This window comes from Carassius auratus, unplaced genomic scaffold (assembly GCF_003368295.1).
Source record: "Carassius auratus strain Wakin unplaced genomic scaffold, ASM336829v1 scaf_tig00214144, whole genome shotgun sequence".
Lineage (NCBI taxonomy): Eukaryota > Metazoa > Chordata > Actinopteri > Cypriniformes > Cyprinidae > Carassius > Carassius auratus.
In genome coordinates, this window is record NW_020527535.1 from 1 (window position 1) to 27,197 (window position 27,197).

At 45.9% G+C, this 27,197-nt stretch overlaps 1 protein-coding gene and 12 non-coding genes across 13 annotated transcripts; 9 read left to right on the forward strand and 4 right to left on the reverse strand.

The window, feature by feature from the left end:
• Window positions 1-2,182: 2,182 nt before the first annotated feature.
• Window positions 2,183-2,266, forward strand: trnal-cag (transfer RNA leucine (anticodon CAG)). The gene has a single exon. It is a non-coding gene; the product is annotated as a tRNA-Leu (tRNA).
• A 2,403-nt stretch (window positions 2,267-4,669) lies between these two features.
• LOC113091215 (uncharacterized) lies at window positions 4,670-6,636 on the reverse strand. The gene is made up of 2 exons (XM_026256644.1): window positions 6,233-6,636; window positions 4,670-5,967 (listed from the first exon to the last, which is right to left on the reverse strand). Exons 1-2 carry the CDS (start codon window positions 6,587-6,589, stop codon window positions 4,696-4,698), a joined length of 1,629 nt encoding a protein of 542 aa, XP_026112429.1. The 5' UTR covers window positions 6,590-6,636; the 3' UTR covers window positions 4,670-4,695.
• A 7,870-nt stretch (window positions 6,637-14,506) lies between these two features.
• On the reverse strand, window positions 14,507-14,580 carry trnam-cau (transfer RNA methionine (anticodon CAU)). Its single transcript has one exon. It is a non-coding gene; the product is annotated as a tRNA-Met (tRNA).
• Window positions 14,581-14,676: 96 nt separating this feature from the next.
• Window positions 14,677-14,759, forward strand: trnal-cag (transfer RNA leucine (anticodon CAG)). Its single transcript has one exon. It is a non-coding gene; the product is annotated as a tRNA-Leu (tRNA).
• A 1,205-nt stretch (window positions 14,760-15,964) lies between these two features.
• On the reverse strand, window positions 15,965-16,038 carry trnam-cau (transfer RNA methionine (anticodon CAU)). The gene has a single exon. It is a non-coding gene; the product is annotated as a tRNA-Met (tRNA).
• Window positions 16,039-16,134: 96 nt separating this feature from the next.
• trnal-cag (transfer RNA leucine (anticodon CAG)) lies at window positions 16,135-16,217 on the forward strand. The gene has a single exon. It is a non-coding gene; the product is annotated as a tRNA-Leu (tRNA).
• Window positions 16,218-17,422: 1,205 nt separating this feature from the next.
• Window positions 17,423-17,496, reverse strand: trnam-cau (transfer RNA methionine (anticodon CAU)). The gene has a single exon. It is a non-coding gene; the product is annotated as a tRNA-Met (tRNA).
• Window positions 17,497-17,592: 96 nt separating this feature from the next.
• On the forward strand, window positions 17,593-17,675 carry trnal-cag (transfer RNA leucine (anticodon CAG)). Its single transcript has one exon. It is a non-coding gene; the product is annotated as a tRNA-Leu (tRNA).
• Window positions 17,676-19,047: 1,372 nt separating this feature from the next.
• On the forward strand, window positions 19,048-19,130 carry trnal-cag (transfer RNA leucine (anticodon CAG)). The gene has a single exon. It is a non-coding gene; the product is annotated as a tRNA-Leu (tRNA).
• Window positions 19,131-21,810: 2,680 nt separating this feature from the next.
• Window positions 21,811-21,894, forward strand: trnal-cag (transfer RNA leucine (anticodon CAG)). Its single transcript has one exon. It is a non-coding gene; the product is annotated as a tRNA-Leu (tRNA).
• Window positions 21,895-23,183: 1,289 nt separating this feature from the next.
• Window positions 23,184-23,268, forward strand: trnal-cag (transfer RNA leucine (anticodon CAG)). The gene has a single exon. It is a non-coding gene; the product is annotated as a tRNA-Leu (tRNA).
• A 1,308-nt stretch (window positions 23,269-24,576) lies between these two features.
• On the forward strand, window positions 24,577-24,659 carry trnal-cag (transfer RNA leucine (anticodon CAG)). Its single transcript has one exon. It is a non-coding gene; the product is annotated as a tRNA-Leu (tRNA).
• A 1,373-nt stretch (window positions 24,660-26,032) lies between these two features.
• Window positions 26,033-26,115, forward strand: trnal-cag (transfer RNA leucine (anticodon CAG)). The gene has a single exon. It is a non-coding gene; the product is annotated as a tRNA-Leu (tRNA).
• Window positions 26,116-27,197: the final 1,082 nt, after the last annotated feature.

The following is a 27,197-nucleotide window of genomic DNA, read 5'->3' on the forward strand; positions in this document are numbered from 1 at the left end:
CCCTCTCAAATTCTGAGTCTCCCAGTACACAAAATGTCTTTGATGTAACTTTTCATTAACAGTATGACATAAATCTCAAAATACCTACAACATTACATAAACATAACACAACCATCACATTACACCGTACCAATGAATGGGACCAGTTAAATGTTTGTAATGGAGCCTAATCTGTTGTTCTCTTATGCAAATACATTAAACAACTATACTAATAATGTTCGATTATGCAAGTCAACTAACACTTAAGTGTTTTTTTTTCTCTATCATGCAAAGGTAACAAACACTCACTCACCCTTTGATAAATCTCGTACCACTTTTTCTGTCTAGGAGCAGGCCTGTTACCTTCATTTGATGGCCAAATTCCTGTGCTGGAAAACTTTTTTAAACGCGAAATCCATTCAGCGTCCGACATAGCTTTATGTGATTTTTGTTGTTTGACAGACATTTTTATTGACTTTGATGAAACAGTTTTGAAAGAACAATTAAAACAATTAAATTACACTAATAATAAAAAAATAAAATACAAAAAAAAATTGCAATTAGATGATAATTTCTTAACTGTTGTCATCGGTAATATTTACTTTACTTTATACTTTATTGTCAGACTGTGTCTAAAATTTTTCTTGCATAACAGTATTTATGTTTACAACATTTAACATACATTCTACATTGACATTCACTCTAGCACGTACAATTATACATTTCATACAACATTTATACATCTGCAACACCGTCCCAATACTCTTGATCTCTGATTAGGTGTTTTTGTTCAGTGCAAGTCTGGAGAAAACAAAGAGCTTGGACAAGGAGTTGTGTGCCTGCTCTGATCGGAAGGGTCTAATCTTCCGAACGTTGTACAAGGCAAATCTTCAGGACCGGGCCAGTGCAGCAATATGGCCTTTGAAACTTCACAAAACCTGAAGACGTTGAAGACAAGGATGAGTTTTTAGACACTTTTTGAAAAGGGTTAAAGCCTCCGCTGCTTGAATTGAGATAGGCAGGCCGATCCACCAGCTGGGAACAGTCCAGGAAAAGGTCCTTGAGAGTGATTTTGTGCCTCTTTGGGATGGCACCACGAGGCATCGTTCACTTGCAGAAAGCAAGCGTAGGTCTGCACCAGCGACTTTAGGTATATTGCTGCAGAGCCAGTGGTTATCTTGTAGGCAAACATCAGTACCTTGAATCTGATGCGAACAGCTATTGGTAGCCAGTGCAAAATTATGAAGAGAGGTGTGACGTGGGCTTTCTTTGGCTCGTTGAAGACCAGTCTCGCTGCTGCATCCTGGATCAGTTGCAGAGGCTTGATAGTTTGGCCGGAAGACCCGCCAAGGGAGCATAGCAGTAGTCCAGTCTGGAGAAAACAAAGAGCTTGGACAAGGAGTTGTGTGGCCTGCTCTGATCGGAAGGGTCTAATCTTCCGAACGTTGTACAAGGCAAATCTTCAGGACCGGGCCAGTGCAGCAATATGGCCTTTGAAACTTCACAAAACCTCAGGAGGACGTGGCCACGTGTTACATGCATATGAGAGGGATGCTATTGCTGCCTTCATGTAGCATTAGCCAGCATGCATGCAGAATTTTGACTTCACTGTAAATAAAAGGATTGCACGGGCCTACACGCAATGTCGCTGGATGAGATTCAGGGAATTTACCTGGAACCTCACAGTTTTCCACAAAGCATCATTTCACCTGCCCTGAAGAGGAGCTGTGGCCTTTTGCCCCCAGGAGACACAGGGAAACCCACACGAAAGGGGACAGAGAACCTCACTCTTTCTTTCTAAGCCACGGGTGTCAAACTCAGTCCCTGGAAGGCCGGAGACCTGCAGAGTTTAGATTCAAGCCTGATAGAACACACCTGATCCAACTAATCATGCCCTTCAGGCTCATTTGAAAACTACATGCCTTGTGTGTTTGAGAAGGGTTGGAACAACACTCTACAGGGCTCGGGCCCTAAAGGAATTTAGTTTGACACCCCTGGTCTAAGCTCTCTCAGTTATCAGAAAAAAAGCACACCCTGCCCCGTGTGAGGCTCGAACTACGCCTTCAGAGTTATGAGACTGACGCACTGCTAACTGCGCCAACGAGGCCCGTAGGCTAGAGGGGGCCCGAACAGAGATAAAGTAGCTTCTAGGTCCCTGGTTTCAGGTGTGGCTCGAACAGGGCATCTCTAGCCAGGCAAGGGTGTCAGGATGGCCGAGCGGTCTAAGAGCGCTGCGTCCAGGTCGCAGTCTCCCCTGGAGGCGTGGGTTCGAATCCCACTTCTGACAGACCTATCCTTTGGCTGCAGACAGAGACTTCAGTCTTCTGCACGTTGGGCCAGCAGGGCGTTAACTTTGACAAAACAACGCATTAGGCAGATGCTAGTATTAATTGGCAGGCGTTGAAGGCAAGGATGAGTTTTTAGACACTTTTTGAAAATGGTTAAAGCCTCCGCTGCTCGAATTGAGATAGGCAAGCAGATCCACCAGCTGGGAACAGTCCAGGAAAAGGTCTTGAGAGTGATTTTGTGCCTCTTTGGGATGGCACCACGAGGCATCGTTCACTTGCAGAAAGCAAGCATAGTTCTGAACCAGCGACTTTAGGTATGTTGCTGCAGAGCCAGTGGTTATCTTGTAGGCAAACATCAGTACCTTGAATCTGATGCGAACAGCTATTGGTAGCCAGTGCAAAATTATGAAGAGAGGTGTGACGTGGGCTTTCTTTGGCTCGTTGAAGACCACTCTCGCTGCTGCATCCTGGATCAGTTGCAGAGGCTTGATAGTACGTGCCGGAAGACCCGCCAAGGGAGCGTAACAGTAGTCCGGTCTGGAGAAAACAAGAGCTTGGACAAGGAGTTGTGTGGCCTGCTCTGATCGGAAGGGTCTAATCTTCCGAACGTTGTACAAGGCAAATCTTCAGGACCGGGCCAGTGCAGCAATATGGCCTTTGAAACTTCACAAAACCTCAGGAGGACGTGGCCACGTGTTACATGAATATGAGAGGGATGCTATTCTGCCTTCGTGTAGCATTAGCCAGCATGAATGCAGAATTTTGACTTCATTGTAAATAAAAGGATTGCACGGGCCTACACGCAATGTCGCTGGATGAGATTCAGGGAATTTACCTGGAACCTCACAGTTTTCCACAAAGCATCATTTCACCTGCCCTGAAGAGGAGCTGTGGCCTTTTGCCCCCAGGAGACACAGGGAAACCCACACGAAAGGGGACAGAGAACCTCACTCTGTCTTTCTGAGCCACGGGTGTCAAACTCAGTCCCCGGAAGGCCGGAGACCTGCAGAGTTTAGATTCAAGCCTGATTGAACACACCTGATCCAACCAATCATGCCCTTCAGGCTCATTTGAAAACTACACGCCTTGTGTTTTTGAGAAGGGTTGGAACAACACTCTACAGGGCTCGGGCCCTAAAGGAATTTAGTTTGATACCCCTGGTCTAAGCTCTCTCAGTTATCAGAAAAAAAGCACCACCCTGCCCGTGTGAGGCTCGAACTCACGACCTTCAGATTATGAGACTGACGCGCTGCCTAACTGCGCCAACGAGGCCCGTGGGCTAGAGGGGGCCCGAACAGAGATAAAGTAGCTTCTAGGTCCCTGGTTTCAGGTGTGGCTCGAACAGGCCATCTCTAGCCAGGCAAGGGTGTCAGGATGGCCGAGTGGTCTAAGGCGCTGCGTTCAAGCTGGGGAACAATAGTCAGTCAAAGACGGGGAAGAAGGGAAGAAAAGAGGGAAGGAAGAAAAAGAGAAGGGGAAGAAGAGAAAGAAAAAATGAAAAAAAGAAAGGGTGAAATTGACATTCAAAGCCCAATCTTCCTTAGCATGCGCGCAGTGATACATCTTCTGGTTTCTTCTTGCGTTAAATTCGCGCATTTATATTACACTGTTTCCTATTGCAGGTGCTCCCCGCGACCCAGGTTTGAATCCAGCTAAAGACAACTTTTTGTAATATTGTTAATTGCTTTAAATAAATAATGTTTCAATGTTAATTAAATGTATATATGTGCTTTGTTTGATATTTTTTGTCATGAAAATGTAAGTACACGAATGGAAATGTGTTTTGTTATTATTAGTTATTTAGTAGTTGTTGTATTCATAATTTATTCTGATTAAGCATATTATTATTGCAGTTGTATTGATATTTATTCTGATTAAGGATTTTTACATCTTACATTCAGGATCTTACATTTATTCGACACATTCAAATCTGTCATTTCTAATTAAAGATGAAAATATTCATATGCTGGAAAATGTCTGTGACAAATGACAAATGCAAATTATTTTTTGTAAACACGTTTTATTTTTTCAGTGTACTGATGAAATGGTTATATTAAAGTGCAAATTACAAAAAATCTGTCTTTTGCCAATTATTATTTTATTTTTACAATTATGCCAATAGAACAATAATAAATATTAAACAAATTAAATTTTAAATAAGTTTTAAAACAACTTTAAATCAAAAGGGAAATAAAATGAATTTTTTTTTTAACTGAACAGTAATAAATATAAAATTAAATAAGTTTTCAAACAATAAATTAAAAAGGTAAATAAAACAGTAAATACAGTTTTAAAATACAAACACAAATAAGTTAAATAGGTTTTTAAAAAGCAGTAAATAAAATATTAAATAATGTTCAACACAAATAATAACTATAACTATATTTAAACAACTATATACACACTACAATAAATAAAAATATATACATTATTTGGGAACAGTTCTCCGCATTTCCTCTAACCACTGTTCTTTTGTAACAGTTTCAGACTGTGGGCAGTATACTTTGCCCCTGTACTGGCTATGTCCTGTTGCACTGGTTTTGAAATGTCCGCATTTCTTGCAAGTGTTCGCCTCTACAGTTCTCTTGTAGGGTCTCTTAGGCATGGTTTGGGGATTGGCAGCTGGTTGTGAACTTGTGCCCTGCACAACTGTAGGATGTAACAGTGGCATCCCCTGAACCACTGGCATTCCCTGGACCATCGGGATTCCCTGAACCATTGGCATTCCCTGAACCATTGGCATCCTCTGGACCATTGGCATGCCCTGGACCATTGGCATGCCCTGGACCATTTGCATGCCCTGGACCATTGGCAGTCTTTGAGCCATTGGCATGCCCTGGAACATTGGCACACCCTGAAGCATTGGCACACCCGGGAAACCTGGTGCTGCAGGTATAAGTATATTGGGTACCATCTGCACTGATGCTCCAGGTGCTGATGGCGTAACCAACATAGTAGTCTGTGTTGGTGCCTTGGGTCTGAGAGGAGGTCGCCCAGTAGAGGTGTGCCTCTGTTTTGCCTGACCTGCTGTGCTCTCTGGTAGCTTGTACTGGTGCTGCTCCCCTGATTGTTCTGGCTCAGTCCGTAGGCGTTTGGCAGCCTGGAGAGGTTCCTGAGCTTCAGGGAGGGGCTGAGGCAACTGAATGCCCTGAATCAGCACAGACAGTTCCTGCTTTTTCTGTCTGTTGTTATACCACTGAATCAGGGTATTCTGGTTAACCTCCACCAGCTGCATTGAGGTTCCTCCCATCACCAAGCTGTTGCCCAGTACAAGCTGCCTTATCCTCCTGTAATCCTGGAGGATTAGAGACCATCTCGACAGCGTTCCCTTGCCTTTTCTCTTGGGGCTTGGGTGGGTATTGCAAAGCCTGATGAAGATGGTTTCCACCAGACGGCAACAGTCAGGCCACTGAGCAGGTGCGCTGCTTGCTCCCAGCACACTTCTGATGGTGCTCTCTACTCCTGGGGTTTTAGTGGGCCTCTTTGGTACTCTGAAGCGTCCACTCAGCAGTCTCTTCTGGTGTCTAGCTGCATACACCACCCGTTGCTTGTCCTGGTCAGCCAGGTTCTGCCAAAGTTCAATTATGGTGCTGGCTTCCTGATTGGTCAGGCTAAGGGCTGTGTGACCCCGGAGCTCCACCAGATATTCGGCCAGCTTGTCCACATGTTGGTATCCCGGGACATTTTGGTAGTCAACAGCCTATTAAGAAAACAAGCACAAATAATAATCACATTTGTTAAATGCCTAGTTCCATAACTAGTTCCATTGATGTGTTGCTGTTTAACACAATCTGTATAGTACAAAGCACTAACTAAATAAAACTGATTTGTTGCCTACTAATGACTTTAGTTTAAAATCTGAGCAAAGTCTGGATATAAAGCAGTAGCAAGAAGTATATGTTGATCAATCCTTATTTTAATTTAATATAGTTTATTTGAAAGAAATAGAGAGGAGTGGCACTTACAGTCTCTTCATCGTCATCATCATCCTGACCAGCATCCTCTGGCTCTGAGGAGAGTGGTGAAACAGATGTTTCAGAGGGAAAAGGTGGCACAGCAGTCCCCGAGGGTCCAGGTGATGAAGGAGCAGGTGTAGGATCAGGGACCAGTGAAGGGGATGTGGAACCCAGTACAGCCGTGTCACTGCTGGTGACCACGGTGGAAGAACCCAATGTCAGAGTGGAGGAGGGAGGTGACAGAACATCCTCGGGATCTGCAATTGTGTGATCCTCGCTGACATCACAGAAGCCCTCATCTTCATCTCGCTCCTCCACATTAAGTTCCTCGATGAGCTCTGCCGTCTCTTCAGAGTCTGGGTTCATGTCCTGCAGTGCCTGACCAGTCTGCTGGAATAGATACTGCACTCCAATAAGCTCACCTGGAATAAAAACAATTAATAGGAATTAAATATAATTGCTGTGCAACATATTTGATACATAAGGCCTTTGTAGTTGTTCATATATTGTTATAGTGTGAGATCATGGAGATCATAGTACAGGAGAAAAAGAAAAAAAAGGCCATAAACCTATAACTGTGGGGCCAAAACAAAGAAATACAATACAATGATGACTGAGAAACTTACAAATACAATTACTCAAATGTAACTCAAATGTAATTACTCAAATGTTACTACATGTAACTTGACTTTTCTAATCAAGTAAACCAAAGTAACTTCAGTACAGTAAATGGTCACCAAATATTACTAATAATAATCAAGTTATTCTTTCTAAAAATTAACTACTTTCTAATAAAAAAGATTCCACAGCAAAATGACATGTGATTTATGAGATTAAGGTAGACGTTTGTACAATTGTACTGAAAGGCCTTTTACTTGAAAGAAAATATCGATCAGATGACAGAGGGCATGTTTCAAGAAAAAAAAAGTTGATCAAGTTGATAGTTTATAGTTCAAAAATACAGATACAAAGTACACTGTATAGGCTTAAATAAAATATTGACTGAGACTACACGGGAATTGCAAGTTAATTAACAATAATAAATTATTTTACCGGTGTAACGTGCAGGGGGACAAAACGTGGGGACCACTTTCCTGCCAAACAGCTTTTCATAATTGCTGTTTACACAGTGAACAAGTTCTCCTGTGTAGCTGCGTAAAGCTGATGGCTCAGATGACATGGAAGCTGCCTCCCGATCCTGGTTCCACCTGTGTAGACCCTCCAACAAATAAATCTGAAAGTTCAGACTGTTTGCACTGGTCCCTTTAAACAGACAACAGTTTTTAGGCAATGTTAAACACACAGACACTTAAATGTTCTTTCTTTGCACATGCAGTGTGTGTTCGACAAATACATACCTGGGATGAAACGGTTAAGGTGTAAATGAAAGGATTCAAGAGAAGTGGAGCCTCTGGCACATCTGTAAGTCTTCAGAAGCACACCTCCCTTGGTTAGGCTCCCGGTCTCAGTATAGAGGACAACACCAAGAGGGTCTTGGATACACTTGATGTGCTTCTTTTGGACACACCAGATGTGCTCCATCCTTTCTCGATCCAAGAGAGGAACCCCCAGAGAGTCATTTCCCTTGCTGCTCAGGAGTTCTGTAAGCAGTTGTTCAAGGAGAAGGATGGTAGTCTCCTCTCCACGGGTCCTCCTCCGGCAATGTAGAGCCAGCTCCTCCCTGGTCAGATGCTTGTTTACATCTTCATCTGTCAGCGCAGGCCAACCCTGGGACATCAACAGCTCTCTCTTTGCTTTGCGAAGGATAGAGACGTCAGCTGCATCCCATTCAAAGATGCATGCTGATAGCCGTGACATGAAAATGGGGTACAACTGATGGGCATCAGTTGTACACCCCAAGGCAATCCTGCGCATAAAATGCCAGATGTCCAAGCGTATCATGAGATCTGGCCAGCCCCTAAACCTGGTTTTCAGCTTGCTCTCGCTCACCTCACTGCAGCACCCACAGTCCACGTACAACACAGAAGGTGGATTTACACCAGCCTGCTGGTATCTTTTCACCAGACCGTCTACCATCATGTCAAGTCCTGCTCCTTCCTGGGCTGTCAGCACACTTATGAGCACCTGACCAAACTCGTTGCCAACAGAGGTAAGCCAGAGTCCCGTTCCCCTCGCTGTCCCAGCCAGCTTCTTGGTGATCTGTAATAAGAGATGATATGAAGCATGCTGTAAATATAAATCAAACATCACACCATGAAAAATACAGATACAGTGCCATGCTGGTATATAAACACCATTAATGAACAAATCCACAACTAACCTTTTTAGTAGAATCCATCTTCAAGACAGAGCCATAGGTGGATGTTATTCTGGCATGGATTTCATCCAGCCTGGTCAGAATGTCTTGGCTGTAAACGGTGAGCAACCACTTGCAGCTTGGCACCACCGTAGGCTCTGGGGGCTCCTGGAAATTTACTGGCATCACCCCGGGTTGATTGAGGAAGTCAACACATTGGGTGGTGTACCGGGCCAGACGATGGAGCCACTGCTCGCTGTGGTTTTCACGCAGCTGCTTTATCACCCTAGTGGGACTATTGCCTAAGCCACGCTCACGCAAGAGCCTGATGACCCGCATATCACAGGCGTACCTTAGGAAAAGCAAAATCCACATATTCATATATTTTAGCTATTTAATTGTAAAGTATTTGCATACATACACACACGTGATGATGGGCTAACAACTGGATGAGGAATGAAAGTGTACTTACTTCCGCGTGAGGATGACCTGAAACTCAGAGCGATGGCCCAGATCTAGCTGTTGCAGGACAGTCTGACTCCAGGACACATGCGAGGCTCTACACTTTGTACAGATAAGGGTTTCTGTGACCATATTGTATGTTCTGTCAATGTCTAGAACCTGCCGTGCCCTTTTGTGCAGACCACCTCCTGTCAGCTGATGTTGTCCGCAGGCTGGATTGGGACAGAGAACCTTAACCCTCCACAGCTTGTATGGCATCCACAGCAGAAGAGTATGACAAAAGAATCTGTCTGGAGCTGGAGCCTGATTGTAAATAAGTGCTGGTTGTGGGGGGTAATACCAGAGCTGGAGGTCATCACGAAGTGCTGGCTTTCCTTTGGATCCAATTTTGAAAAGCCTTTTGCCAATCCACTTGTGATCCTCTGGTGGTATGGTCTCAGACCACAAACGAGGAAGTTGAACTACAGATGGACCTTGCAATAATGCCCCAGAAGGAGCAGTCTGTGATGGAAAAAAAGGCAAAACATTAAGTTTAGTAAGTTCATTTTACTTTTTAATCACTTTAAGAATTTTATTTGTATCCCTGATTACTTTCACATAAAATCATCATTGTATTACATGGTATTACAATGATTATTACGACAATGAAACTGATAACTTTACATTATACACGGAAGTCATCCAAAAAAAGGAACAAAATAATCCTGAAATCCTGTTGAATATGAAATAAAAAAGAATTCTGAGACTTTATAACCAATATCTATTTATTCTGACACATGAATGTTAACATCTATACACTGTTTATCATCAATAAATCAGTATCATGTAAACTCAATTGACATTATGACAATAGTTTGATTGTTGTTGTTTTTTTCAGCATGAATGTGTTTTAAGGAACTACTGGTTATAAAAGTAATATTCAATTTTCATGGCATGTAATCCTTTTTACATCTCCATTAAGTGTCTGGTAAAAGCTGATTTAATTACATTTTTGGACCAACAGAATATGAAATTACTTACAGAGACGGTCCTGCATGGCTGAGCGGGATTGGACACATCTGCAGTGGCTCTGGGGACAGGGGTTGGAACTGTAGGATCTGGTGTCTGTACAATCATGAAGTAAAATATAGATTTTGCAAATAGAACATTACAATAACTTAGTCGTCCTAGATTAAATCATACACTACAGTTGCAAAGTTTGAGGCCCAAATGTTTATAAAAGAAACCTATTCTGCTCACCAAGGTTGCATTTGATAAAAAATACAGTTAAAAACTAAAAAGATAGTTAAATTGTGGAACATTACTACAATTTAAAGTTTAAAAATAGGAAATGTAATTTATTTATACGGTGGCAAGAACCAATTTTCAGCATCATTACTCCAGTCTTCAGTGTTACATGATCCTTCAGAAACCATTCTATTGAACATAAACCTTCATTATTAGTTGAAAACGTGAAAATAGCTGATAATAAAACTGCATTACAGTGGTTGCCACACTTATGGTGTTGGGGAAAGCACACAAAGATGAAAATCAAGGGTAAATAATCTTTAATTAACCCACACAAAGGAAGGCAGTAACACATAGACCAAGACAAACTGAACAGACTAAAATTTAAGTAGACAGACCAATGAGGGACAAATGAGTAAATTAACTAGACACAGATTAACTGAATGACATAATCAAGAGGAGACACAAACTAGGTTGAGGAACATGAGGAGAGAAAATACAAAAGTCCATAAATATGACAGGTGGTATTTTTCAGAATTAAGTTTGAAGAACAGCATTTATTTGAAATAGAAATCGTTGTACATGATGTTGAATAGAAATCTTTTGTGTCTGAGATTTTTTTTATCAATTTAATGCCTCCTTTTTCAATAAAAGTAACACTATCTTAACATCAATAACTTTTGAATAGTAATTTATATGAAATCTATTTATAAAATATAACTTTTTTGTTTATTAATATATGGTTTTCTGTTATTAAAAAATAGTTTAAATAGTTTAATAATTTGTATAGAATGGAACGTGAAACGTGTCTTCATAGAGTACAATATAGATTATGCCATTACTTACAGAGACTGTAGTGCTTGGTCTAGAGGCACTAGACACTGCTGCGCTGGGCTGGTCTTCAGCCTGAGAAGTTCTCCTGGCCAAACTGAGATTTGGCTTTGCTGCAGCAATGTGAGACCCGGTAAATCTTGATTTGGTAAACTAAAAATGTGAGAAGACAGAATGTGTTATAATAGCAAGCATTACTATTTGTGTTAATATTACAATTTTAAGTAAATGCAGCATTTACTTGCAGGAAAAAAAAGAGCTTTAACACATGAGAAGTATTGAGAGAGATGCCATGAGGGACATGAGTCTAGCTCAGTGACCTTCAACAAAGGCAGAGCTCAGTTAGAGACAAAGAGGACAATCAAAGAGTAGAGCCCAGAGATGAAAGGGAGAAAGCAGGCAGGTTACAATCTTCATTTATTCTTGACCATGTGACTTAAACCAAAGCTGAGATATTCAAACCGACCAATCAGCAGACAACAGTTGCCCCCATTGTACAAGAGGTGTGAAAATTAGCAGGTCTCAACCAGCATCTCATAGAATTCTTGCTTTTTCTTTTTTTCTTCTTACTTTCTGAACTTCCTCGAATTTGAACTGAGCTCATACTTCAGTGCTACAAAAAAGCAATTCTTACCAATGAAAATTGTGTTGCAACTCTTGCTTCCACAGGTGCAGTTGGCTGGGGCTGGGGCAGGGGATGAGGCTGGAGGTCAGGCTGACTCTGCTCCATGACCTTCTTTGCTGTTTCAGCAGCATGAGGTTGTTCCACCACCTTTTGTGCTAGTCCAGTAACGTTTGACGCAGTGGGCTGCTTAACACAACCAAAAAAATTTAATAAAAAATACATATAACAATTCAGAAAGAAAACATTTCAGTAAATAATATTAACAAAAAATACTTGCTACATTAATGTTACCTTTAGAGTGTGAAAACCACAGATGCATTTCAGCACACCTCCAAGCAAGGTTGTTTGGCCACGAGACAGCATCGGACATTTCTCAATCTGTAAGTATTATAACAAATGTAATGCACAATACAAGTGAGTATAAAGCATAAAATACTTTATTAAATTAATATATTAATTCATTCACTGATTAATGTCTAGGACACAAGTCAAGCTTATCTTACATATAATGTTAGAGCTGGTATCTCTCTTTAAAGGAGAGAGATACAAGAGAGGAACATTTCACACCTTCAGACCACCTATTCATTCACTGTCCCTTCCCCCTCTCAAATCTCTGAGTCTCCCAGTACACAAAAGGTCTTTGATGTAACTTTTCATTAACAGTATGACATAAATCTCAAAATACCTGCAACATTACATAAACATAACACAACCATCACATTACACCATACCAATGAATGGGACCAGGTAAATGTTTGTAATGGAGCCTAATCTGTTGTTCTCTTATGCAAATACATTAAACAACTATACTAATAATGTTCGATTATGCAAGTCAACAAACACTTAAGTGTTTTTTTTTCTCTCTATCATGCAAAGGTAACAAACACTCACTCACCCTTTGATAAATCTCGTACCACTTTTTCTGTCTAGGAGCAGGCCTGTTACCTTCATTTGATGGCCACATTCCTGTGCTGGCAAACTTTTTTAAACGCGAAATCCATTCAGCGTCCGACATAGCTTTATGTGATTTTTGTTGTTTGCCAGACATTTTTATTGACTTTGATGAAACAGTTTTGAAAGAACAATTAAAACAGTTAAAATTACACTAATAATAAAAAATTGAATACAAATTTTTTTTGCAATTAGATGATAATTTCTTAACTGTTGTCGTCGTCGGTAATATCGCCGTATTTAGTTTTAAAATGAAGTTTCGCTGTCCTCCGTAAAAATGATGCTGAGCTCCGCGGCAATGATACTCGTCGTAGGTCACGAACTTCGGTAATGAACTTTTTTGACCCTTGACACACCTCCTGAGGACGATGTCATTCTTTCGTACACCTTCGGCACGTTTCGGCAACTTGATTGACACCTGACTAGAAGCGCTGACCCCTCCACCTAGCGGTGATACGCGGAAACGTGCCGCCGGCATCCCCTTGCTCTCTGATTGGCCAAATGTCACGAATGTCAAGAGAATGTTATGAATTGCGCTTTTTGATTGGCTGGAAATGTTAAGGCGCTTCGACGCGATTGGTCCAAATGTCATAGCGCTTCGATGCGATTGGCTGCGCAGTTCGACATTGCTCAACATTTCTGAAATTATGTCGGACTATCCTTCGTCAGCTAGCGCTCAGGTCGCAGTCTCCCCTGGAGGCGTGGGTTCGAATCCCACTTCTGACAGACCTATCCTTTGGCTGCAGACAGAGACTTCAGTCTTCTGCCACGTTGGGCCAGCAGGGCGTTAACTTTGACAAAACGACGCATTAGGCAAATGCCAGTATTAATTGGGCAGGCGTTGAAGACAAGGATGAGTTTTTAGACACTTTTTGAAAAGGGTTAAAGCCTCCGCTGCTCGAATTGAGATAGGCAGGCCGATCCACCAGCTGGGAACAGTCCAGGAAAAGGTCCTTGAGAGTGATTTTGTGCCTCTTTGGGATGGCACCACGAGGCATCGTTCACTTGCAGAAAGCAAGCGTAGGTCTGCACCAGCGACTTTAGGTATATTGCTGCAGAGCCAGTGGTTATCTTGTAGGCAAACATCAGTACCTTGAATCTGATGCGAACAGCTATTGGTAGCCAGTGCAAAATTATGAAGAGAGGTGTGACGTGGGCTTTCTTTGGCTCGTTGAAGACCAGTCTCGCTGCTGCATCCTGGATCAGTTGCAGAGGCTTGATAGTACGTGCCGGAAGACCCGCCAAGGGAGCATAGCAGTAGTCCAGTCTGGAGAAAACAAAGAGCTTGGACAAGGAGTTGTGTGGCCTGCTCTGATCGGAAGGGTCTAATCTTCCGAACGTTGTACAAGGCAAATCTTCAGGACCGGGCCAGTGCAGCAATATGGCCTTTGAAACTTCACAAAACCTCAGGAGGACGTGGCCACGTGTTACATGCATATGAGAGGGATGCTATTGCTGCCTTCATGTAGCATTAGCCAGCATGCATGCAGAATTTTGACTTCACTGTAAATAAAAGGATTGCACGGGCCTACACGCAATGTCGCTGGATGAGATTCAGGGAATTTACCTGGAACCTCACAGTTTTCCACAAAGCATCATTTCACCTGCCCTGAAGAGGAGCTGTGGCCTTTTGCCCCCAGGAGACACAGGGAAACCCACACGAAAGGGGACAGAGAACCTCAATCTTTCTTTCTAAGCCACGGGTGTCAAACTCAGTCCCTGGAAGGCCGGAGACCTGCAGAGTTTAGATTCAAGCCTGATAGAACACACCTGATCCAACTAATCATGCCCTTCAGGCTCATTTGAAAACTACATGCCTTGTGTGTTTGAGAAGGGTTGGAACAACACTCTACAGGGCTCGGGCCCTAAAGGAATTAGTTTGACACCCCTGGTCTAAGCTCTCTCAGTTATCAGAAAAAAAGAACCAGCCTGCCCCGTGTGAGGCTCGAACTCACGACCTTCAGATTATGAGACTGACGCGCTGCCTAACTGCGCCAACGAGGCCCGTGGGCTAAAGGGGGCCCGAACAGAGAAAAAGTAGCTTCTAGGTCCCTGGTTTCAGGTGCGGCTCGAACAGGCCATCTCTAGCCAGGCAAGGGTGTCAGGATGGCCGAGCGGTCTAAGGCGCTGCGTTCAGGTCGCAGTCTCCCCTGGAGGCGTGGGTTCGAATCCCACTTCTGACAGACCTATCCTTTGGCTGCAGACAGAGACTTCAGTCTTCTGCTACGTTGGGCCAGCAGGGCGTTAACTTTGACAAAACGACGCATTAGGCAAATGCCAGTATTAATTGGGCAGGCGTTGAAGACAAGGATGAGTTTTTAGACACTTTTTGAAAAGGGTTAAAGCCTCCGCTGCTCGAATTGAGATAGGCAGGCCGATCCACCAGCTGGGAACAGTCCAGGAAAAGGTCCTTGAGAGTGATTTTGTGCCTCTTTGGGATGGCACCACGAGGCATCGTTCACTTGCAGAAAGCAAGCGTAGGTCTGCACCAGCGACTTTAGGTATATTGCTGCAGAGCCAGTGGTTATCTTGTAGGCAAACATCAGTACCTTGAATCTGATGCGAACAGCTATTGGTAGCCAGTGCAAAATTATGAAGAGAGGTGTGACGTGGGCTTTCTTTGGCTCGTTGAAGACCAGTCTCGCTGCTGCATCCTGGATCAGTTGCAGAGGCTTGATAGTACGTGCCGGAAGACCCGCCAAGGGAGCATAGCAGTAGTCCAGTCTGGAGAAAACAAAGAGCTTGGACAAGGAGTTGTGTGGCCTGCTCTGATCGGAAGGGTCTAATCTTCCGAACGTTGTACAAGGCAAATCTTCAGGACCGGGCCAGTGCAGCAATATGGCCTTTGAAACTTCACAAAACCTCAGGAGGACGTGGCCACGTGTTACATGCATATGAGAGGGATGCTATTGCTGCCTTCATGTAGCATTAGCCAGCATGCATGCAGAATTTTGACTTCACTGTAAATAAAAGGATTGCACGGGCCTACACGCAATGTCGCTGGATGAGATTCAGGGAATTTACCTGGAACCTCACAGTTTTCCACAAAGCATCATTTCACCTGCCCTGAAGAGGAGCTGTGGCCTTTTGCCCCCAGGAGACACAGGGAAACCCACACGAAAGGGGACAGAGAACCTCACTCTTTCTTTCTAAGCCACGGGTGTCAAACTCAGTCCCTGGAAGGCCGGAGACCTGCAGAGTTTAGATTCAAGCCTGATAGAACACACCTGATCCAACTAATCATGCCCTTCAGGCTCATTTGAAAACTACATGCCTTGTGTGTTTGAGAAGGGTTGGAACAACACTCTACAGGGCTCGGGCCCTAAAGGAATTTAGTTTGACACCCCTGGTCTAAGCTCTCTCAGTTATCAGAAAAAAAGAACCAGCCTGCCCCGTGTGAGGCTCGAACTCACGACCTTCAGATTATGAGACTGACGCGCTGCCTAACTGCGCCAACGAGGCCCGTGGGCTAAAGGGGGCCCGAACAGAGAAAAAGTAGCTTCTAGGTCCCTGGTTTCAGGTGCGGCTCGAACAGGCCATCTCTAGCCAGGCAAGGGTGTCAGGATGGCCGAGCGGTCTAAGGCGCTGCGTTCAGGTCGCAGTCTCCCCTGGAGGCGTGGGTTCGAATCCCACTTCTGACAGACCTATCCTTTGGCTGCAGACAGAGACTTCAGTCTTCTGCTACGTTGGGCCAGCAGGGCGTTAACTTTGACAAAACGACGCATTAGGCAAATGCCAGTATTAATTGGGCAGGCATTGAAGACAAGGATGAGTTTTTAGACACATTTTGAAAAGGGTTAAAGCCTCCGCTGCTCGAATTGAGATAGGCAGGCCGATCCACCAGCTGGGAACAGTCCAGGAAAAGGTCCTTGAGAGTGATTTTGTGCCTCTTTGGGATGGCACCACGAGGCATCGTTCACTTGCAGAAAGCAAGCGTAGGTCTGCACCAGCGACTTTAGGTATATTGCTGCAGAGCCAGTGGTTATCTTGTAGGCAAACATCAGTACCTTGAATCTGATGCGAACAGCTATTGGTAGCCAGTGCAAAATTATGAAGAGAGGTGTGACGTGGGCTTTCTTTGGCTCGTTGAAGACCAGTCTCGCTGCTGCATCCTGGATCAGTTGCAGAGGCTTGATAGTACGTGCCGGAAGACCCGCCAAGGGAGCATAGCAGTAGTCCAGTCTGGAGAAAACAAAGAGCTTGGACAAGGAGTTGTGTGGCCTGCTCTGATCGGAAGGGTCTAATCTTCCGAACGTTGTACAAGGCAAATCTTCAGGACCGGGCCAGTGCAGCAATATGGCCTTTGAAACTTCACAAAACCTCAGGAGGACGTGGCCACGTGTTACATGCATATGAGAGGGATGCTATTGCTGCCTTCATGTAGCATTAGCCAGCATGCATGCAGAATTTTGACTTCACTGTAAATAAAAGGATTGCACGGGCCTACACGCAATGTCGCTGGATGAGATTCAGGGAATTTACCTGGAACCTCACAGTTTTCCACAAAGCATCATTTCACCTGCCCTGAAGAGGAGCTGTGGCCTTTTGCCCCCAGGAGACACAGGGAAACCCACACGAAAGGGGACAGAGAACCTCAATCTTTCTTTCTAAGCCACGGGTGTCAAACTCAGTCCCTGGAAGGCCGGAGACCTGCAGAGTTTAGATTCAAGCCTGATAGAACACACCTGATCCAACTAATCATGCCCTTCAGGCTCATTTGAAAACTACATGCCTTGTGTGTTTGAGAAGGGTTGGAACAACACTCTACAGGGCTCGGGCCCTAAAGGAATTTAGTTTGACACCCCTGGTCTAAGCTCTCTCAGTTATCAGAAAAAAAGAACCAGCCTGCCCCGTGTGAGGCTCGAACTCACGACCTTCAGATTATGAGACTGACGCGCTGCCTAACTGCGCCAACGAGGCCCGTGGGCTAAAGGTGGCCCGAACAGAGAAAAAGTAGCTTCTAGGTCCCTGGTTTCAGGTGCGGCTCGAACAGGCCATCTCTAGCCAGGCAAGGGTGTCAGGATGGCCGAGCGGTCTAAGGCGCTGCGTTCAGGTCGCAGTCTCCCCTGGAGGCGTGGGTTCGAATCCCACTTCTGACAGACCTATCCTTTGGCTGCAGACAGAGACTTCAGTCTTCTGCTACGTTGGGCCAGCAGGGCGTTAACTTTGACAAAACGACGCATTAGGCAAATGCCAGTATTAATTGGGCAGGCGTTGAAGACAAGGATGAGTTTTTAGACACTTTTGAAAAGGGTTAAAGCCTCCGCTGCTCGAATTGAGATAGGCAGGCCGATCCACCAGCTGGGAACAGTCCAGGGAAAGGTCCTTGAGAGTGATTTTGTGCCTCTTTGGGATGGCACCACGAGGCATCGTTCACTTGCAGAAAGCAAGCGTAGGTCTGCAACCAGCGACTTTAGGTATATTGCTGCAGAGCCAGTGGTTATCTTGTAGGCAAACATCAGTACCTTGAATCTGATGCGAACAGCTATTGGTAGCCAGTGCAAAATTATGAAGAGAGGTGTGACGTGGGCTTTCTTTGGCTCGTTGAAGACCAGTCTCGCTGCTGCATCCTGGATCAGTTGCAGAGGCTTGATAGTACGTGCCGGAAGACCCGCCAAGGGAGCATAGCAGTAGTCCGGTCTGGAGAAAACAAAGAGCTTGGACAAGGAGTTGTGTGGCCTGCTCTGATCGGAAGGGTCTAATCTTCCGAACGTTGTACAAGGCAAATCTTCAGGACCGGGCCAGTGCAGCAATATGGCCTTTGAAACTTCACAAAACCTCAGGAGGACGTGGCCACGTGTTACATGAATATGAGAGGGATGCTATTACTGCCTTCATGTAGCATTAGCCAGCATGCATGCAGAATTTTGACTTCACTGTAAATAAAAGGATTGCACGGGCCTACACGCAATGTCGCTGGATGAGATTCAGGGAATTTACCTGGAACCTCACAGTTTTCCACAAAGCATCATTTCACCTGCCCTGAAGAGGAGCTGTGGCCTTTTGCCCCCAGGAGACACAGGGAAACCCAACACGAAAGGGGACAGAGAACCTCACTCTGTCTTTCTGAGCCACGGGTGTCAAACTCAGTCCCCTGGAAGGCCGGAGACCTGCAGAGTTTAGATTCAAGCCTGATTGAACACACCTGATCCAACTAATCATGCCCTTCAGGCTCATTTGAAAACTACATGCCTTGTGTGTTTGAGAAGGGTTGGAACAACACTCTACAGGGCTCGGGCCCTAAAGGAATTTAGTTTGACACCCCTGGTCTAAGCTCTCTCAGTTATCAGAAAAAAGAACCAGCCCTGCCCCGTGTGAGGCTCGAACTCACGACCTTCAGATTATGAGACTGACGCGCTGCCTAACTGCGCAACGAGGCCGTGGGCTAAAGGGGCCCGAACAGAGAAAAGTAGCTTCTAGGTCCCTGTTTCAGGTGCGGCTCGAACAGGCCATCTCTAGCCAGGCAAGGGTGTCAGGATGGCCGAGCGGTCTAAGGCGCTGCGTTCAGGTCGCAGTCTCCCCTGGAGGCGTGGGTTCGAATCCCACTTCTGACAGACCTATCCTTTGGCTGCAGACAGAGACTTCAGTCTTCTGCTACGTTGGGCCAGCAGGGCGTTAACTTTGACAAAACAACGCATTAGGCTAATGCTAGTATTAATTGGGCAGGCGTTGAAGACAAGGATGAGTTTTTAGACACTTTTGGAAAATGGTTAAAGCCTCCGCTGCTCGAATTGAGATAGGCAAGCCGATCCACCAGCTGGGAACAGTCCAGGGAAAGGTCCTTGAGAGTGATTTTGTGCCTCTTTGGGATGGCACCACGAGGCATCGTTCACTTGCAGACAGCAAGCATAGGTCTGAACCAGCGACTTTACGTATATTGCTGCAGAGCCAGTGGTTATCTTGTAGGCAAACATCAGTACCTTGAATCTGATGCCAACAGCTATTGGTAGCCAGTGCAAAATTATGAAGAGAGGTGTGACGTGGGCTTTCTTTGGCTCGTTGAAGACCACTCTCGCTGCTGCATCCTGGATCAGTTGCAGAGGCTTGATAGTACGTGCCGGAAGACCCGCCAAGGGAGCGTAACAGTAGTCCGGTCTGGAGAAACAGAGAGCTTGGACAAGGAGTTGTGTGGCCTGCTCTGATCGGAAGGGTCTAATCTTCCGAACGTTGTACAAGGCAAATCTTCAGGACCGGGCCAGTGCAGCAATATGGCCTTTGAAACTTCACAAAACCTCAGGAGGACGTGGCCACGTGTTACATGAATATGAGAGGGATGCTATTACTGCCTTCGTGTAGCATTAGCCAGCATGAATGCAGAATTTTGACTTCATTGGAAATAAAAGGATTGCACGGGCCTACACGCAATGTCGCTGGATGAGATTCAGGGAATTTACCTGGAACCTCACAGTTTTCCACAAAGCATCATTTCACCTGCCCTGAAGAGGAGCTGTGGCCTTTTGCCCCCAGGAGACACAGGGAAACCAACACGAAAGGGGACAGAGAACCTCACTCTGTCTTTCTGAAGCCACGGGTGTCAAACTCAGTCCCCGGAAGGCCGGAGACCTGCAGAGTGTAGATTCAAGCCTGATTGAACACACCTGATCCAACCAATCATGCCCTTCAGGCTCATTGAAACTACACGCCTTGTGTGTTTGAGAAGGGTTGGAACAACACTCTACAGGGCTCGGGCCCTAAAGGAATTTAGTTTGATACCCCTGGTCTAAGCTCTCTCAGTTATCAGAAAAAAGCACCACCCTGCCCCGTGTGAGGCTCGAACTCACGACCTTCAGATTATGAGACTGGTTTCAGGTTGCGGCTCGGACAGGCCATCTATAGCCAGCAAGGGTGTCAGGATGGCCGAGCGCGTCTAAGGCGCTGCGTTCAGGTCGCAGTCTCCCCTGGAGGCGTGGCGTTCGAATCCCACTTCTGACAGACCCTATCCTTTGGCTGCAGACAGAGACTTCAGTCTTCTGCTACGTTGGGCCAGCAGGGCGTTTAACTTTGACAAAACAACGCATTAGGCTAATGCTAGTATTAATTTGGGCAGGCGTTAAGACAAGGATGAGTTTTTAGACACTTTTGGAAAATGGTTAAAGCCTCCGCTGCTCGAATTGAGATAGGCAAGCCGATCCACCAGCTGGGAACAGTCCAGGGAAAGGTCCTTGAGAGTGATTTTGTGCCTCTTTGGGATGGCACCACGAGGCATCGTTCACTTGCAGACAGCAAGCATAGGTCTGAACCAGCGACTTTAGGTATATTGCTGCAGAGCCAGTGGTTATCTTGTAGGCAAACATCAGTACCTTGAATCTGATGCCAACAGCTATTGGTAGCCAGTGCAAAATTATGAAGAGAGGTGTGACGTGGGCTTTCTTTGGCTCGTTGAAGACCACTCTCGCTGCTGCATCCTGGATCAGTTGCAGAGGCTTGATAGTACGTGCCGGAAGACCCGCCAAGGGAGCGTAACAGTAGTCCGGTCTGGAGAAAACAGAGAGCTTGGACAAGGAGTTGTGTGGCCTGCTCTGATCGGAAGGGTCTAATCTTCCGAACGTTGTACAAGGCAAATCTTCAGGACGCGGGCCAGTGCAGCAATATGGCCTTTGAAACTTCACAAAACCTCAGGAGGACGTGGCCACGTGTTACATGAATATGAGAGGGATGCTATTACTGCCTTCGTGTAGCATTAGCCAGCATGAATGCAGAATTTTGACTTCATTGGAAATAAAAGGATTGCACGGGCCTACACGCAATGTCGCTGGATGAGATTCAGGGAATTTAACCTGGAACCTCACAGTTTTCCACAAAGCATCATTTCACCTGCCCTGAAGAGGAGCTGTGGCCTTTTGCCCCCAGGAGACACAGGGGAAACCCAACACGAAAGGGGACAGAGAACCTCACTCTGTCTTTCTGAGCCACGGGTGTCAAACTCAGTCCCCGGAAGGGCCGGAGACCTGCAGAGTGTAGATTCAAGCCTGATTTGAACACACCTGATCCAACCAATCATGCCCTTCAGGCTCATTTGAAAACTACACGCCTTGTGTGTTTGAGAAGGGTTGGAACAACACTCTACAGGCTCGGGCCCTAAAGGAATTTAGTTTGATACCCCTGGTCTAAGCTCTCTCAGTTATCAGAATAAAGCACCACCCTGCCCCGTGTGAGGCTCGAACTCACGACCTTCAGATTATGAGACTGGTTTCAGGTGCGGCTCGGACAGGCCATCTATAGCCAGACAAGGGTGTCAGGATGGCCGAGCGGTCTAAGGCGCTGCGTTCAGGGTCGCAGTCTCCCCTGGAGGCGTGGGTTCGAATCCCACTTCTGACAGACCCATCCTTTGGCTGCAGACAGAGACTTCAGTCTTCTGCTACGTTGGGCCAGCAGGGCGTTAACTTTGACAAAACAACGCATTAGGCTAATGCTAGTATTAATTGGGCAGGCGTTGAAGACAAGGATGAGTTTTTAGACACTTTTGGAAAATGGTTAAGCCTCCGCTGCTCGAATTGAGATAGGCAAGCCGATCCACCAGCTGGGAACAGTCCAGGGAAAGGTCCTTGAGAGTGATTTTGTGCCTCTTTGGGATGGCACCACGAGGCATCGTTCACTTGCAGACAGCAAGCATAGGTCTGAACCAGCGACTTACGTATATTGCTGCAGAGCCAGTGGTTATCTTGTAGGCAAACATCAGTACCTTGAATTGATGCCAACAGCTATTGGTAGCCAGTGCAAAATTATGAAGAGAGGTGTGACGTGGGCTTTCTTTGGCTCGTTGAAGACCACTCTCGCTGCTGCATCCTGGATCAGTTGCAGAGGCTTGATAGTACGTGCCGGAAAGGACCCGCCAAGGGAGCGTAACAGTAGTCGGTCTGGAGAAAACAGAGAGCTTGGACAAGGAGTTGTGTGGCCTGCTCTGATCGGAAGGGTCTAATCTTCCGAACGTTGTACAAGGCAAATCTTCAGGACCGGGCCAGTGCAGCAATATGGCCTTTGAAACTTCACAAAACCTCAGGAAGGACGTGGCCACGTGTTACATGAATTATGAGAGGGATGCTATTACTGCTTCGTGTAGCATTAGCCAGCATGAATGCAGAATTTTGACTTCATTGGAAATAAAAGGATTGCACGGGCCTACACGCAATGTCGCTAGATGAGATTCAGGAATTTTACCTGGAACCTCACAGTTTTCCACAAAGCATCATTTCACCTGCCCTGAAGAGGAGCTGTGGCCTTTTGCCCCCAGGGAGACACAGGGAAACCAACACGAAAGGGGACAGAGAACCTCACTCTGTCTTTCTGAGCCACGGTGGTCAAACTCAGTCCCCGGAGGCCGGAGACCTGCAAGTGTAGATTCAAGCCTGATTGAACACAACCTGATCCAACCATCATGCCCTTCAGGCTCATTTGAAAACTACACGCCTTGTGTGTTTGAGAAGGGTTGAACAACACTCTACAGGGCTCGGGCCCTAAAGGAATTTAGTTGATACCCCTGGTCTAAGCTCTCTCAGTTATCAGAAAAAGCACCACCCTGCCCCGTGTGAGGCTCGAACTCACGACCTTCAGATTATGAGAACTGTTTCAGGTGGGCTCGGACAGGCCATCTATAGCCAGGCTAAGGTGTCAGGCATGGCCGAGCGGTCTAAGGCGCTGCGTTCAGGTCGCAGTCTCCCCTGGAGGGCGTGGGTTCGAATCCCACTTCTGACAGACCATCCTTTGGCTGCAGACAGAGGACTTCAGTCTTCTGCTACGTTGGGCCAGCAGGGCGTTAACTTTGACAAAACAACGCATTAGGCTAATGCTAGTATTATATTGGGCAGGCGTTGAAGACAAGGATGAGTTTTTAGACACTTTTGGAAAATGGTTAAAGCCTCCGCTGCTCGAATTGAGATAGGCAAGCCGATCCACCAGCTGGGAACAGTCCAGGGAAAGGTCCTTGAGAGTGATTTTGTGCCTCTTTGGATGGCACCACGATGGGCATCGTTCACTTGCAGACAGCAAGCATAGTCTGAACCAGCGACTTTACGTATATTGCTGCAGAGCCAGTGGTTATTTGTAGGCAACATCAGTACCTTGAATCTGATGCAACAGCTATTGGTAGCCAGTGCAAAATTATGAAGAGAGGTGTGACGTGGGCTTTCTTTGGCTCGTTGAAGACCACTCTCGCTGCTGCATCCTGGATCAGTTGCAGAGGCTTGATAGTACGTGCCGGAAGACCCGCCAAGGGAGCGTAACAGTAGTCCGGTCTGGAGAAAACAGAGAGCTTGGACAAGGAGTTGTGTGGCCTGCTCTGATCGGAAGGGTCTAATCTTCCGAACGTTGTACAAGGCAAATCTTCAGGACCGGGCCAGTGCAGCAATATGGCCTTTGAAACTTCACAAAACCTCAGGAGGACGTGGCCACGTGTTACATGAATATGAGAGGGATGCTATTACTGCCTTCGTGTAGCATTAGCCAGCATGAATGCAGAATTTTGACTTCATTGAAATAAAAGGATTGCACGGGCCTACACGCAATGTCGCTAGATGAGATTCAGGGAATTTACCTGGAACCTCACAGTTTTCCACAAAGCATCATTTCACCTGCCCTGAAGAGGAGCTGTGGCCTTTTGCCCCCAGGAGACACAGGGAAACCACACGAAAGGGGACAGAGAACCTCACTCTGTCTTTCTGAGCCACGGGTGTCAAACTCAGTCCCCGGAAGGCCGGAGACCTGCAGAGTTAGATTCAAGCCTGATTGAACACACCTGATCCAACCAATCATGCCCTTCAGGCTCATTTGAAAACTACACGCCTTGTGTGTTTGAGAAGGGTTGGAACAACACTCTACAGGGCTCGGGCCCTAAAGGAATTTAGTTTGATACCCCTGGTCTAAGCTCTCTCAGTTATCAGAAAAAAGCACCACCCTGCCCCGTGAGGCTCGAACTCACGACCTTCAGCTCGAACTCACGACCTTCAGATTATGAGACTGGTTTCAGGTGCGGCTCGGACAGGCCATCTATAGCCAGGCAAGGGTGTCAGGATGGCCGAGCGGTCTAAGGCGCTGCGTTCAGGTCGCAGTCTCCCCTGGAGGCGTGGGTTCGAATCCCACTTCTGACAGACCTATCCTTTGGCTGCAGACAGAGACTTCAGTCTTCTGCTACGTTGGGCCAGCAGGGCGTTAACTTTGACAAAACAACGCATTAGGCTAATGCTAGTATTAATTGGGCAGGCGTTGAAGACAAGGATGAGTTTTTAGACACTTTTGGAAAATGGTTAAAGCCTCCGCTGCTCGAATTGAGATAGGCAAGCCGATCCACCAGCTGGGAACAGTCCAGGAAAAGGTCCTTGAGAGTGATTTTGTGCCTCTTTGGGATGGCACCACGAGGCATCGTTCACTTGCAGACAGCAAGCATAGGTCTGAACCAGCGACTTTACGTATATTGCTGCAGAGCCAGTGGTTATCTTGTAGGCAAACATCAGTACCTTGAATCAGATGCCAACAGCTATTGGTAGCCAGTGCAAAATTATGAAGAGAGGTGTAACGTGGGCTTTCTTTGGCTCGTTGAAGACCACTCTCGCTGCTGCATCCTGGATCAGTTGCAGAGGCTTGATAGTACGTGCCGGAAGACCCGCCAAGGGAGCGTAACAGTAGTCCAGTCTGGAGAAAACAGAGAGCTTGGACAAGGAGTTGTGTGGCCTGCTCTGATCGGAAGGGTCTAATCTTCCGAACGTTGTACAAGGCAAATCTTCAGGACTGGGCCAGTGCAGCAATATGGCCTTTGAAACTTCACAAAACCTCAGGAGGACGTGGCCACGTGTTACATGAATATGAGAGGGATGCTATTACTGCCTTCGTGTAGCATTAGCCAGCATGAATGCAGAATTTTGACTTCATAGGACATAAAAGGATTGCACGGGCCTACACGCAATGTCGCTGGATGAGATTCAGGGAATTTACCTGGAACCTCACAGTTTTCCACAAAGCATCATTTCACCTGCCCTGAAGAGGAGCTGTGGCCTTTTGCCCCCAGGAGACACAGGGAAACCCACACGAAAGGGGACAGAGAACCTCACTCTGTCTTTCTGAGCAACGGGTGTCAAACTCAGCCCCCGGAAGGCCGGAGACCTGCAGAGTTTAGATTCAAGCCTGATTGAACACACCTGATCCAACTAATCATGCCCTTTATGCTCATTTGAAAACTACAGGCCTTGTGTGTTTGAGAAGGGTTGGAGCAACACTCTACAGGTCTCGGGCCCTAAAGGAATTTAGTTTGATACCCCTGGTCTAAGCTCTCTCAGTTATCAGAAAAAAGCACCACCCTGCCCCGTGTGAGGCTCAAACTCACGACCTTCAGATTATGAGACTGACGCGCTGCCTAACTGCGCCAACGAGGCCCATGGGCTAAAGGGGCCTGAACAGAGATAAAGTAGCTTCTAGGTCCCTGGTTTCAGGTGTGGCTCGGACAGGCCATCGCTAGCCAGGCAAGGTTGTCAGGATGGCCGAGCGGTCTAAGGCGCTGCGTTCAGGTCGCAATCTCCCCTGGAGGCGTGGGTTCGAATCCCACTTCCTACAGACCTATCCTTTGGCTGCAGACAGAGACTTCAGTCTTCTGCTACGTTGGACCAGCAGGGCGTTAACTTTGACAAAACAACGCATTAGGCTAATGCTAGTATTAATTGGGCAGGCGTTGAAGACCAAAAAACGTTCCTCTCTCGGACTCAGAATCGGTCTCCTTCCTGAGCAGTATGATGGTTGTACATTCCCATGTTTTTTATACTTGCGTATTATTGTCTGAACAGATGAACATGGGACCTTCAGGCATCTGGAAATTGCACCTAAGGATGAGCCACACTTGTGGAGGTCCACAATTCTTTTCTTGATGTCTTGGTTGATTTCTCTTGATTTTCCCATGATGTCAAAGAAAGAGGCTCTATGTTTAAGGTGTGCCTTTATATGCATCCATAGGCGTGCCACCAATTAACTAAAATGGAATCAATTAACCTATCAGAAGTTTCTTAAGCTCAGAATGGTATCATCTGGAGTTTTCTTTTTTGTTTAAAGACACATTAAACTTAGTGTATGTATACTTCTGATTTTGATGAAAATGATAAAAAAAAATACATAAAAGTACTCCCTCGCTAAATTCTGACATTTAGCAAATGCAAAAAAAAATTATATTTATTGATCTAAAACAGAAAAAGTTTACTCTGATTTAATGTATGACAGTAAAAGAAATAAAAGTTTTTGTGTTTTTATCTTAAGTGTATGTAAATATCTGGTTTCAACTGTATCTTATAGGCAAACATCAGTACCTTGAATCTGATGCGAACAGCTATTGGTAGCGAGTGCAAAATTATGAAGAGAGGTGTGACGTGGGCTTTCTTTGGCTCGTTGAAGACCACTCTCGCTGCTGCATCCTGGATCAGTTGCAGAGGCTTGATAGTCCATGCCGGAAGACCCGCCAAGGGGGCATAGCAGTAGTCCAGTCTGGAGAAAACAAAGAGCTTGGACAAGGAGTTGTGTGGCCTGCTCTGATCGGAAGGGTCCAATCTTCCGAACGTTGTATAAGGCAAATCTGCAGGACCGGGCCAGTGCAGCAATATGGCCTTTGAAACTTCACAAAACCTCAGGAGGACGTGGCCACTGTCGTCGCT

Excerpts from the sequence above, each read along its gene's own strand:
- LOC113091215 (XM_026256644.1), bottom strand. The coding sequence starts at position 6,589 with ATGAACCCAGACTCTGAAGAGACGGCAGAGCTCATCGAGGAACTTAAT. Across the intron at positions 5,968-6,232 it reads ATGATGACGATGAAGAGACT|GCTGTTGACTACCAAAATGT; the intron begins GTAAGTGCCACT and ends TTTTCTTAATAG.